Source organism: Lolium perenne, chromosome 6 (genome assembly GCF_019359855.2).
Source record: "Lolium perenne isolate Kyuss_39 chromosome 6, Kyuss_2.0, whole genome shotgun sequence".
Lineage (NCBI taxonomy): Eukaryota > Viridiplantae > Streptophyta > Magnoliopsida > Poales > Poaceae > Lolium > Lolium perenne.
In genome coordinates, this window is record NC_067249.2 from 103,453,282 (window position 1) to 103,467,511 (window position 14,230).

General features: G+C 42.4%; 1 protein-coding gene across 3 annotated transcripts; it reads left to right on the forward strand.

The window, feature by feature from the left end:
- Positions 1-1,930: 1,930 nt before the first annotated feature.
- Positions 1,931-10,094, forward strand: LOC127307498 (ubiquitin C-terminal hydrolase 15). 3 transcript variants are annotated; one of them, XM_051338223.2, is made up of 14 exons: positions 1,931-2,199; positions 3,171-3,572; positions 4,336-4,421; positions 4,491-4,726; positions 4,832-5,219; positions 5,301-5,455; positions 5,552-5,640; positions 6,029-6,355; positions 7,352-7,475; positions 7,702-7,859; positions 7,937-8,021; positions 8,361-8,573; positions 8,989-9,050; positions 9,122-10,094. In XM_051338223.2, the coding sequence occupies exons 2-14, from the start codon at positions 3,250-3,252 to the stop codon at positions 9,813-9,815; spliced, it is 2,940 nt and encodes a 979-aa protein (XP_051194183.1). In that variant the 5' UTR covers positions 1,931-2,199; positions 3,171-3,249; the 3' UTR covers positions 9,816-10,094. The 3 variants fall into 3 exon arrangements, with proteins under 3 accessions (XP_051194183.1, XP_051194182.1, XP_051194184.1); XM_051338224.2 differs by having other exon boundaries at positions 1,932-2,199; positions 4,336-4,726; positions 6,029-6,114; positions 6,193-6,355; XM_051338222.1 differs by having other exon boundaries at positions 4,336-4,726.
- The last annotated feature ends 4,136 nt before the right edge of the window (positions 10,095-14,230 follow it).

Below are 14,230 nucleotides of genomic sequence, written 5' to 3' on the forward strand. Positions count from 1 at the left end.
ATCAAAATTTTCCAATAAGCTTCCATCAACATTTTCTTCTACATTTGTCACCACTATAGGGTGAGTGGTGGAATTATATGGTCAACTCCCCAGACTTTGCTTCTCACAGTCTTCTCAAGATTTTGTTGTTCAGCATCAGTTACCACAATCTTGTTCTAGTGCCCTTAGCATTCTTTGCATGTTCCTGGGAATCACCCCAATATCCTCCTCCTCCTCTTCTGCCACTTGGTAGTCAACATCATCCTGACCACCACCATCACCATCACCAACATTCGTTTCATTCAGATTGACCTACACTGTGAAGTATGTGAGGGAAAAACACTATTCCATCTTAAATAGCTTGTTGAAAAGAATCTTGTTAACATCTCTCATGGATACTTGAACCCTCACGTCCTTGTAACTGAAAATTCCATACCAGTCTACATTAATGAGTACTCCTAGAGCAGTATACACCTTGCAAATTGCTTTCTAGGTAAGCCATTTAGCAGTATGCCTACTATCTTGACCCACACCCCTTGAAACTCTTCAAATGGCTCAGCTTCCCCTTCCCAATTTATCAAATAGACAACCACCCCTCTTCTTCTTTAAGGGTGTGTTTGGTAGACCGAGTGACCTCAGAATTTCTCACCTCAACCTAGCTAAAGTGACCAAACCTTGTTTGTTAGCCCAGGTCGTTCCATCTGGGCAGTGATGAGGTCATGCGAAAACACCTCTCAGCCAGGCCGGGTTGTGAAGCTCAAATCGAGCTTCACAACTCGCCCAGGCTCACCTCATACCCGCAAAACACTGTAGCTGGCTCCGAACCGCCCCCAGACCTCCAGCCCGCACATTTTCTCGCCACATTTTCCCCCACCCCTTCTCTCAGCCAGGCTCTCCTCCCGCTCCTCCGCCGAAGAGACGCCGACCTGCCTCCCGCTCCAGCCCTCCTCCGCCGACGAGAAGCTCGCACGCTGGCCTTCCTCCCGCTCCAGCTCTCCTCCGTCGACGAGGAGCTCGAGCTGCGCCACCCCCACGCCATCCTGCCTCCCGCTCCAGGACCTTCATCGCGCCTCCCCCATGCCATGGACGAGCTTCGCCGCTTCGTCGATGCTGGCCTACGTCGCCTCCTTCTCGACGCCGAGCTACGCCGTCGCCTAGACGCCGAGCTGCACCGCCGCCTCGACGCCGGCTTGCGCCGCCGCCACGGGACGAGCTCGAGTCAGAGGCCTCCGCCTCTCCCTCGCCGCGTCTCTGCCTCTCCCTCGCCGCGCCTCTACCTACTGACTGGAGCCCTCCTCTGCCTCCGGAGGGGCGACGCCGACCCGGCCAGGCGAGGTCACGGCGTACGGCCGTTGACTCTGCAGGATGGAGTTCCCTGGCGAGCTCCATGGCTTGGAACTGATCTAGGGACCCGATTGCTTTTTTCCTTTTTTATTAAGGTTCGTTTTGTAAGAAGGTTGGAGGTGGGCAGATGAGAAGTTATGCCAAACACATTCTTTGTTCAGACTGTTTCAGTGTCTACAAGCTAACAAACATACAACAAAATCTCAAACCAACTAGTCTGAGGTGGGAATGCTCAGATGGGAAAGTGATTCTCAGGTGGCCCGGGCTACCAAACACACCCTAAATTGATGGATGGGTACTCCACGAAATCCTTAATCTTCTCGCTTGGGAACCTGACTGGAAATCTTTTGTCCGATTTGCCAAAACCAGTTCACTTTCCATTTCTTATAACAACAATGTGTTATTATCAACAAATAATAAATGAGAAATAGCAGAAGCTCCAAGAGTGTATCTTAGCCGGTTCAAGAAAAAGGTACTATCTTCCTTGCAAAAAAAAAAAAGAAAAAAGAAAAAAGTACTATCTTACCCTGCACCGTCGATTATCCGATTGAAGTGCAAGAAAGAAAAACGCAGCTGCCCTTGGATCCGCACCCTCTTTTCGACCAGGGCAAGGACGGGTCAGAAACCGAAGAGGCAAGCCACCGAGCACTACCAAAGCACACACACAAGCAGAGGACAGTGGCCAAGCAACTGAGCGAGCGAGCCACTCCCCACCGCCGCAGCCGATTCCCGCCGCCGCCGCGGCCATCCGCTGCTCAACCTTCTACACCTTCCACCCCTTTATACCGCGATCTCCTCCGGAACAACTGGCCGGAACTGCTGCTCCGCCTGCTCACCCCCGCTGGAGATCCGCCCGGACGGCATTTGTCTTTCTGGGTAAACCCTAGTCTCAGTTGATTCGTGTGTTTCCTTTTGTCCCCGCTGCGAAAAATCGAGGCTTTTCGAGGGATTTCGGCCGCTTCTTGTGGAGGCTGCCGTTGCTAGTGTAATCCGTTCTTGGGGATTCCTCCGTTTGTGTCGGTGCGAACTGCGTCGGAAATTTCGGACCGCGCATTTGCCTATGGTTGTGTGCTTGGGATCTGGGAGCTTGTAAGATTCTCATTTGGAGCTTAGAGCTGGGCGCCGTGTGAGCGAACCCTCCCTTCCTTTCTTCTTTCTTTCCTCTTCTTTATTTATCTTGAGATGCGCCAGAAAAGTATTCGATCTTGTTATCCTGAATGCGGTGCCCATTTTCTGCGGTCTTTTCAAGGTGTAGATTTACTGCTTCGATATCCACATCCACACCCATACACCAAATCTCTCGGGCCATACATTTTTATCTTCTGCAGTGTATTTTGTTGGAAGCACAAAATGCAGCACGCCTTTCAGGAGCTATTCCGTTATTTCCCCCAAAGCAATTTAATTTAGTTCTGCCACACTCCATTATTGTTTCAGGTAGTTTAGTGATTGATTCGCTTGGTAATTTAGGGATAGTAGGCAGGTGATTTGAGCCACTCAGAGAACTTGTGGCTTAGCATTCTAAGGTATCTAACATTTTGGGAAAACCATGTATCTCTAATTTTAGCACATAAGTAGTACTATGGTATGGTTGTGCTTATTTGTTGATGCCGTGGGAGCTTCTAGATATTATCATATAAGGATAAGCCAAATCCTAAGTAACTGAAGCCCCAGTGAGAGTGAGCTTCTAGGACACATAAAATAAAGTTTTGATGAGCTGGTTGTTTGGAGAAGCTTAATTCTGTCGAAGGCCGTTGATTTGTTGAATACAGTAGTTTTTGGTTGCCAGAATCTAGTTTTGAGATACTAGAAACTGTAAGCTTGTTTTCAGCTATGTTGTTTTTTTGCAGGTCAATTAGTGGTTTGGAATGTTTTTCCGAGCTGAAGTAGAGAAGTCTTGGAGCTGGATAATTAAGTTCTTTTAGGGATATGCTCCAACCAAGGGAAGCTGATGTGCCTGTGCTCTTTGTTGTATTTATAGTACTTCCGGTGATAGCTTATTTTCTTCTTGGGAGATGGCATGAGGCTGCAAGTAAGAAAGCAAGGGTTGGTGTGCTTGCCCAGAAAGCTGCAGAAGAAGCGTTCGAAGTGGAAACAATGGCTTGTCCAGATGTTATATTGCCAGGACCCTCTCTGAGACCTATGCCTTATTTGAGATCTGTTCCTTCTTTAAGATCCGAGTACCACGAGTGTGCTAATTGTCATGGCCCTGCGAAGACTAGGTGCTCCAGGTGCAAGTCTGTTAGATACTGGTAAGATTCTAACCCATTATTCTCTGGTACTTACTTAAACTTCAAATAACTGTGTAGTAGGCACAAGTAGCTGTCTGAATCTTACTATATAATAAGTTCATCCATGGAAAAGAAACTATACCTCCACTTGGCCGCCTGGGTGGGTGAGCCACCTATTTGACTTTATTGATGACATATCTAAGGCCCTTTTTGGATAGTAGGAATTTCATAGGATAGTTATAAGATTCCAAGCCTTAGGATTTTTTTCCTATGAATTGCTTCTGGATCAAATGAATGGTGCTACATAAACTCCTATGGATTGGGTTCCTATGCCTCAATCCCATAGGATTTTGAGCATCTATTCCAACAACTTTCTAAGACACATTCGCCTAGGATCGATGCACGTTTCATGTGTTTTTCCGGCATTCCATCAATAGAACTATTCCCGCACTTTTCCTGTGTTTTACAATCTTCTGTTTAACCTGCCAGATTCCTCTGTTTTTTCTGTTCTGTGTTTTTAAGTCCTGTGATCCAAAGAGGCCCAATGTAGCTAAGCTTTGTAGGATTAAGTACCCTGTAGCTACATGCAGTTCAGCACCTGATTAGAGCGAGCAACACATCTAATAACTGCAGCCTTTCTACAACGCCAAATTTGCAACTGATTTATCCCTGCACTTTAGATTTCTGTTTAGTATGGGCTCTCTCTTGCTCGTGTGATAATTAATTTACCTTATATTGCTCTGTTGTTGTGGCTACTTTCTAATGCCAATTTGAATGTTCACAGCTCCGGAAAGTGTCAAATAATACACTGGAGGCAAGGGCATAAGCAAACATGCCAGCAATGGAATGTTAATGGTGGCAGCAGTTCTGGTGGGCTACCTACGACGGAAAGTTCTGAACAGATGCCATTCTTGACTAACCTGAATTCACCTCTTCCAGGGGGTGATGTCCACCTGCATGACATGAATTTTGACACAGTATCAGAACCATCTTTTGGGACAACTGATAGCTATAATTTTGACCCTGATCTGTTCCCAACGGATAGAACCAACATCAATAAATCAAACCAGAATCTTCATTCAACTGAAAATGGTGCTTCTGTTGTATCTTGTGAGAAGAGCAATTATAGTGTTGATGAAAAAACCAACTCTTCTGAGATTTTATCAGCAAACAAGGTAGCATGTTGTACTAAATCAGCGACACTTAATATGGATTGGAGGAGTAATTCTATCTTTGTACTCCAAATTTGTTTTATTCAATCCTTTACCTTGTGCTTTCAGGTTTCAAACAACAGTTTCAGTTGTTCAGATGAAAAGGATGGCAACTGTGATTTGACTTATCCTCTCAATGGCTCGATACAACAACCCAATAGTTGTGCTCCTGAGACAAGAAAACGGCCAAAAGCAAGCATCACGGTTTATGAACCAGACATGGGTGTCTATTTAACTTCTGATATGATCAGTTCTTGTGAGGGGCAATATGCTTCGACAACAGGGTCACTACAGAGGAGCAGTTCATGTGGAAAATCTACTGGAAAAGGAAATATGATCCATAAGAAGCCTCCATATCCACCAGGTAAGGTGGCTTCATCACAAAAACCACAGGAGGTGTCAACATCATATCAATACGATGGCCATGACAAGAATCCTTGCAGCAAAATTGAGCAAAGTAAAATTTTCTTCTCTGATGATGTGTGATTCCTTTTTTTTTTTTCACTCTTTTATCTCACATATGCATTCTATTGTGCAGGATCAGCAAAAGCAAGTGTTTCGACAAGCAACAATTTACAAGCATGTGCTGGAATCTCAAAACTAGGAGCATCCAAGGTTGAGGTCTTGAAGAAGCCCTCCAAATTTCTAAAAACAAGCCTGGTGGGTTTAATCAATGACAATAAGAGGAGTAAGGTTCGGAATCGGACAATTGGTCATGAAATTTTCTTCTTCTTTTAATTATCTAGCCGTTTCCATATGTAACTACTTTGTTTTAAATTGTAATTTCAGGTATTGTTTCGCTATGAGGATCTTGTTAAGTTCTTTCAGTACGAAGTACGGGGCATTTCTCCTAGAGGTCTTTTCAACTGTGGGAACAGGTATAACATTGTCTATATTCAACTGTTGTGCTGCCTTAATGTGTTTGTTATTATATGCACTTCTTTAATATGAACAGCATGCAGTATGTCTGGAAATAAAAAAAATGTAGGAATCTTAACAGGAGGGATGGGACGTAATTTTGATTAGGAGGTGATTTAGAAGTATTAAGCACAATTTCGATTGTTACTTTCAACATCGAATTTCAAAATAAAGTGATGCAAAATAGAATCAAATGGTACTGCATATGCAACTAGTTAAAATAAGGATTATCCTAGTGTACCAAAAATGGTAGCGAAATAATTAGTTTAAACAAGTTGTACTTTATTTACTTGGTTAAATGTAGCTCGTCATGGATTATGTCTGATGACAATTATTCCTGTTTTGCAGCTGCTATGCTAATGCTGTTTTACAGTGCCTTATGTGCACAAAACCCCTGATGATCCACCTGCTTCTGAGATTGCATTCTAAAGACTGTAATACTAAACCCCTAACATTTTGCCTTCTGTACTGTTGTCTACTTTTGTCTGCCTCACTTTGTTATTTTCTTTTAGGTTGCTCAAAGAACTGGTGTCTTATGTGTGAACTTGAGCAATATGCTTCAACTCTACGTGAAAGCGGCGGACCTGTGTCTCCTAGTAGAATCCTTTCAAATCTTAGGAATATTGGATGTCGCTTGGGTGGTGGAAGTCAGGAAGATGCTCATGAATTTTTGAGGTGTTTTAACTTACATGTTATATTTTGTTCCTCTCTCATTTAAAAAAATATGTGGTTCTTTGCTTTTTCTTGTCATTGTTTAGTTGGTTTAACCAAAATTTCTGTTTTACTGTTTTGCTTTTTAACAAATTTGGTTAGTTAGGACAGTAGTCGAAATTTGTTCTGAATTTCGTAAGCTGACTATCTGGTTGACTGGTAATTTGATAGCAAGACTATCAGTCCGACAAGTAATATCTTGTAGAATTCCTAAAACAACTAGCCTGCTAAATTTCTCTTGAAAACAGTAGCCTAAAATAAAATACTCTGAACTGAAACTATGTCGATAATTGCACTGTTCCTGCTGTCGTTGTTGTGCCTCTCATGCTTGTGAAATACCGTCAGTGTTCGGGGTGTTGTCATGGTGGTGTTCGAGGGCATTGAATTGCCAGCCAGCTGGTGTTGAGTACCATGATGCCATGTTGAAGTGCTGCGTTGTGTCAGCGGCTTAGTGTCCTGAGGAGCTCAGGAATAGCCTCCGGGAACTTTAGGTTGGGGGTATCGGGACACATGCGCTACACACAGAGGCAGATTGCCAGGGTAAGGGATGAGGTTGGGGTAATGGGCACCACTGCAGATGGAATGATGGTGTTGGGCCAGGCGCCTACCCTTACTCGATGCATTCTAGTTTATCTTCTATGCCAATATTTACCGAAGTTATTTTGGTAAGTCAATAATTGAAACCAATTTAACAACCGAAAACCATACAATTGGCTAGTTGGTTTAAGTGGTTTTTGCATTGTCTTTGGTTTTGGTTTCTATGCCCACTCCAAGTTCTGCTGACAAGGTAGTTTTACTGCAGTTTGGAAACCTAGTAAAATCTTTTACTCTATACTTAAAAACGAAGGGGGAAAAGAAAATTGTTATTCAAGTGATATAAACTTGACAGCCCTTACTATCCCTTTTATGTTGATACATATGTTCACATTTTGTTCATAATGTGCTTGATTTTCAACACAGGCATCTTGTGATGTCTATGCAAGCAGCATGCTTGGATGGACTGGGTGGTGAGAAACAAGTAGAACCAAGCTTGCAGGAAACTACACTGATACAACAGATGTTTGGCGGGCGCCTTAAATCTAAGGTAATGTTATAAGTTTCCGGTTGAGTTACATATTTTGAAGAATGATGCTAATTTACTTCATCTCGTGCTTAAGTTATTACCATGTATATCATCAAAAATATTTTTTCTATATGTAATCGATGCAGTTTTTCTCTTAGTTTCCTTTTTGCCTTGTGCCAACTTCTCGCTAGTTCGTCATGCACTGTTTGTCTGTCATATACTAACTGATTCAGTAAATAAAATAAAGGTTAAGTGCCTCAGATGCCACCATGAATCTGAAAGATATGAGAATATAATGGATCTTACTTTGGAGATTCATGGTTGGGTGGAGTCCTTACAAGATGCTTTGACGCAATTCACTTCTCCTGAAGATTTAGATGGGGAGAATATGTATAAATGTGGAAGGTACCGTGACAACGAACACATTTGCTATCACTTTTTATCAGACCACAGCATATTGAAGCCTCTTAATTTTATTGCAGGTGTTGTGCTTATGTCAAAGCAAGAAAACAACTAAGTGTACATGAGGTGCCAAACATATTAACAGTAGTTTTGAAAAGATTCCAGGTATTTTTGGTTTCGTCACTCCATTCAATACTGATCTGCTCCTACTATCTTTTTTTGTATTATCGTCATGAGGCATGCATGTCAGTATGTTTTTTTTTTTTTTTTTTGTAGAAATGACTGATTTATGGTAGTAATTCAAGATACTGTGTTTTGCTCATTCAAATTGCAACCAAACCCAATTCAAGACTAACCAAAACACATCTTGTACAAGTTTCCCTTGGGCAGAAATATTATTGATTGATTGGTTATTAATCATTTTCAACCGCTCTGAAATCACACGAGTGCCTGTATTTTTTTTTCCAATGAAGGAGCTGATATAATTTTTTTTCTGTGCTTCAGACAGGAAAGTATGGCAAGATTAATAAATGTGTCACTTTTCCCGATATGTTGGACATGGTTCCTTTTGTGACTGGCTCTGGCGATCACCCTCCTCTTTACTTCTTATACGCTGTGGTCGTACATGTGGATACAGAAAATGCATCATTCTCCGGTCATTATATATCATATGTCAAAGATATGCAGGGAACATGGTTGAGAATAGATGACTCGGAGGTACTAATAAATTTTCTTGGAAGTAGATTAAAGACCTCTGTACCTGTTGCTTCTTGAAGTTATTATAGACTAGGGGAATCACATGGGTATACATTTGTTATAAACATAATCACGATATTAGATGCCCAGCAGCTCATAGTATACTCTTGAAATACACTTATGGTGCAGCCTTTACTATTTAGTGCTTATTAAAAGTTATAATGAAATGAGGTCTGCTCTCTTCCGAATAAAGTGAAGTCTTTTATTGCTAGTGACGACAAACATATAATCTTTGATGTCTTCTCAAATACACCTATGGTTTTATCATCATGTGACGTCTTTTCTTTAGTCATGTTATAGTTCCATTTACTTGATGGAATATACAGTCTGAAATTTGCATGAGCTGATGTGGTAATTTGTGTCATAATATATGCAGGTTAAGGCTGTATCACTGAATCAAGTTATGTCAGAAGGTGCATATATGCTATTCTACTTGAGGTACAGCCTACCTGTTATTTGTTTGAATTACTCTGTATTCACTAGTCTCATATTTGTAAAATTTCATTCAGATCTTTTCCTCGCCCACCAAGGATATACATTGAGAAAGGCCTATTGCCTGTTCCATCATCCTCAAAACGCCACTCGTCAAAATCCTCCAAGGGGTCTAAACAGGAGCAGAAGCAGACAGAATCACTCCTTGCTTCTGATGATCAAATCCGTGGTATTTATGATTTTAGACCAGAAGAGGAAGGCTACAGGCAAGATCAGCATGCGGAGTTAAGGTCCAGAAATTTATATCACATGGATGATGCTTTTACAGATTCTGTCAGCACAGACTTCTCGGACGCTACATCAAGTGAATGGTCGCTGTTTACCAGCTCTGACGAATCTTCATTTACCACTGAAAGCACTAGAGATTCATTCAGTGTCGTGGATTACGGTGACAATGCTGGCCTTGACCCAATCACCTCAATATTTGGGCCATATTATGCACCTGACCAATCTTCTGGGAATTTTGCCTCATGCACAAGGTTCTCGCCATCCAATCCACAAACAAGGTACTTTTCGGAAAGCACGGGCTTCGTCTCAGATTCTTCCTTGCCAACTCACCCCCACGGCAATGTACATAGAGGAAGATATCCAGACAGAGCTTGCGCGACTTCAGCCGAACCACTTGCTTCAGCAAACCAGCGAAGCGTGTATGGTAGGTATGGCCATAGCAGAGATGGTTTTGTTCAAACATCTGGGTTTTGTCACATGTAATGGTCTACATCTAGTAGTTTTAGCTGGAGCTCGGTGGCTGTGGTTAGCAGCTGCTCTTAATATCGCCTCATGTTCTTTTTATTTCAAATGAGGCATATTTAATTTTAGCTGCATATTCTAGAGGTAGATGACCCAGTGTAGCGAAGTGATTAGACTCCTGTCTAGATGCTTAGCGTTTCGGATGACTTGTTAGAAATCAGGGACAGGCCCTGTGCCGTGTAGGCATTGTTCAATCCAAAGATGGTTAAGCATTTATTTATTGTGTGTAAGAGGGTTCCATTTGCTTTGAGGGTTCGAAAATTCCTTGAGCACAGGGAAAGAGTTCACAACGAGGATACTGCTGATTTTAGCCTCTGGGGCATTTGTTCAGGAAGTTCTACCCGGAAGTCATGCTCTCAGAATCTCGTCTGGTGTTATTACTGCTACTTCAGAGCATCTGGAACATATGATGTAAAATTGGGCACCTAAAACTGTTCTAGAGCCAGTTCTTGTATTTTAGGGCACAAAATTTAGGGCACTCCTTCCAGGTGATGTAAAATAAGGCAATAGCGAAATTTCAGATGATGTAAAATAGGATACTGAAACTTGTCTCTGTTGTTCACAATTGCAAACATATAAAACAAATAATATGAAACCATCTCATATGAATCTAAAATAAATAAAAACAAAGATTACTTAATCGTTACATCACACCCAAATAGTTTAACAATTATTATACAGATAGTTAATCAAGTAGCACATAAATCAACACACACACACACAAAGTTCATCATACAACATGAAACATAGAGATATACTCAATACTCTCAAAGCATAGAGATGTGACTAGCGATTTTTAGATGAACGTGCTTTTTCTAAACAATTTGAGTGGTTAAATGTTGAGAAAGTTATGTTTGTTTTAGTGAACACAACACAAAACAGACTTCGAACTGAAAACAGGAACTATGTACCAAAGACAAAACAAAGGATACGAATCCGGCCAATAAAAATATATACTCCCTCCGTCCCAAAATATAAGGCGTCTAAGGTTTGGTCAAAAGTCAAGCTTTACAAACTTTGATCAAATATTTAGGAAAAAATATTTACATCTACAATATCAAATTTACATATTAATAAAATATACTTTAGGGTGAATCTATTGATAATGATTTAGTATTGTAAATGTTCATATTTTTGTGTATAAACTTGATCAAACTTTAAACACGTTGACTTTTGACCAAATCTTAGGCGCCTTATATTTTGGGACGGAGGGAGTACTATCAAACAGGATGGGTTGTTTTACTCATGCCCATAGTAATGGTCACGGCAAATCAGCGAGGTAGATTTTCCGGAGGCCATATGAATGCTCGCGGCAAATCAACAAGTGTGCCCTACCTTTCATAATGGCCGTTAGCCCGGCGTAGTTTACTATAAGGTGGGCTAAACCTCACGGCAAACCGCTTGCCATGTGGCCACCAAAATGAACTCGGTAATTTTGCCGATTTAACGGTTAAAATTTAGGACATCTCGAGCGGGGAGACCCAAAAATCTGTCCGTGTTTGTCCGATTTCGTCCGTTTGGATTGCGCGGCGAACCCCGACCTACATGGACACATGCCACATCGGGAGGACCCAATTTATCCTACCACAACAGCCATGTGGCCATGTGTTGTGGTCCATTCACATGTGCCCATGTGAACATGGGCCACCAAAATAAAAAAGGTGGTGCTGCTGGCCAATGAGAGCATTTAAGCATGAGGGGGATCATGGCCCAGCCTGCCCTGCCAAGCATGGGAGGAAGAGCAAACCAGATATCAGCGATGTGCGGCTCGACCATCCATAACCTAAATTTGGTGGACGGATGGATCGCACGCGGACAATCGATCCATTTAAGTCTTTCTGTTGGAGGCTATTTTTTTGATCTACCTGTTCGCACGGACCATTCCAGAGTACGCAGAATAGAATGGGTAGCCCCGCTGGAGATGCCCTTAGCCCGAACGATTTGCCCTAAGTTTGCCTATGGCAAAAGCTTTGCCGTGCGTCTTTCGGCTTTTGCCATAGGTCTGGAGCTTGGGGCGTATTATCAGATTCCTGTAGCGGATGGGTCTGGTTCTTACAACCCCCTAAAGTATTTAGTATAGATTTTTCTTATAAATCAATAAATAAAAAGGTTTCGAGATTGTAAGAAATGTAATTTTGACTGTGGAAACCCTTTCAGAGAGGTTATTTTCTTTTCTCCCTCTGCTCCATATTAATTGTGGCTGACTTTGTCTAAGATCTTCTGATTGGGCGATGATAGTGTTTGTGCACTGTTACCTTCTTGGAGGCGTCGCTTTGCAGAGCCTGGAGTTCAGGTGTTGTCTTGGTGGTGGATATACCGTTGTTGCTATGGCTGGAATACCGTAACGAGACTTTTCTTTTATGTAATTCTTTTTTTTTGTTATGTACATCCGTAATGCTATTAGAGTATTGCGTTGTTGCAGAGGTTGTGTAATTGGTATTTTCTTGATATTAATATATACTCCTTATAAAAAAAAGATGAGTGACAACTACTATGAAATGGAGGAAGTATTAGCGAATTTCTTAAGTATCCGTGACATGCTTCTGCCTCCATATCACATATAGGAAAAAAATCGCATATTTCATCCCATCTTCTTATAACGGACTACTCGTTGGATTGTTAAATAGGCTGTCGAGACTTTCCATCATCAATATAATGATGGTATCAGAACTACAAGATCTCAAGATTAAATTTTAACAAACACACTATTTAATACTCCACCTGTTCGGAGATAAGTGACTTAATTTTATTTAGATACATTGTATTAAAATAGTTGCAATCTTCCATTAATTCCATGTCTAAGATCTTGCTGTACGTTCGGAGCCTAGTGCAATAGGGTTAAGTGGTTGTTTCGATGCCGTGGATTAGCCCTACGTTTTAGGAAAACAGGTTTTACGTATTTTTCTGGAAAATCGGGTTTACTAAAAATTCTGTTAGGAATAGGCCCATGGAAAAACTCGTTTGGCCTAGAAAAACCTTAAACTGGTTTAAGACGTGCTCTGTTAGGCCTACCCGTTGAGGAGCTAGCTGACGAGGGATCATCTCGCCAATGCGTACGTATTGTAGACTTGGGTTTCGGGAGAGAGCGACGATGGAGATTCCGGGAGCGAGATTAGGCACACGACGTACCCAGCTTCGGGTTCCCACGGTGGAGGATCCCTACGTGCTGCTAGCAATCCAGTATATGATCATAAGTATGTTTACAGGGTGCCGCCGTAGGCGGAGCTATGCTGTCTATGTCTTGGCCCCCTCCATCGGGTACCCTGGCTGGTTTTATATATGCAACCAGCCTAGGGTTTTACAAGTGTCCTAGTCGACTACTTCTTCGGGTTGCCTTATTGGACCCTTCTACATATTGGGCCGAGCCGAGCCAGGTATACCTGGGTACCTATACCCATGTCACTAGATTTATCCTCTCGTCTTCCTCGAGCTATAGAACTTCTTCATCCCCTTCCCTGGTTCTCTCCACTTCGCACCTCCAATCCAGCACGGCCGAGCTTCGCGAGCTCGCAAGGTGCCTAACGCCGACCGCTCCGAAGCCTGTAGCATGGTACCCAGAAAAAGCTCGAGAGCCTGGTCAACGCCACCGGCCGCGACGCTCGTGCCCTGTGGCAGTCGTCCCCCACACAGGAGAGCTTGGATGCGATGCCGACGGCATCGACGCCCATGGTAGTCGCCAGCACACAGCCAAGTATCTACGCCGTCCGCCGCGAGGGCCGTGGCAATGCCCTCACCACCACACAACAGAGCTCAGATTCGCGAGCGTTCTCAACATGCCACGAGGGCCGTGGCACTTCACCACTTCCGGCAGCATGATCTTGAGCTTCGTTGCTCTGACAGGATGCTCCGTGAGACTGGTGTCGCCTCCTTCTGAAAATTTCAGGTGAACTTATCCTCTATATCTCTGTAAAATTTATCTAGACTGAAGGTGTATGTAAAATTTGTTTCGAAAGTACATTATTCTCATGTTATCACGGTTGATTGTACTCCATGCTTCTCCACATTCAGCATTACTAGCTAGCTCGAATCAGTGACCCAATCAGTCATGGCATTTCAGTATTGCTAGCATCGTCAGCACATAAAAGAATAGAAAATTATAAAGGAATGAAATGAAAAAGTTGAATGGCAATTATCCAATGTATATGTAAAAAAGAAGAATGGGAAAATAAATAGTGTAGTGCTTAATCATCTTCTTAATGTTGATTGGTATGCTGTTGATGATCAGTCCACAACTGCCGAGCGATCCCTCCTCGAATTCGCTCACCAGCAACTCGGTCATCTTCTAGTACATTTGTGTAATGTCCCAGGTTTAGAGATGATCGAAGGGTAGATTTAGAAAGGAATGTGCATTGCATTGTAAATTCTGGGGAAATTTC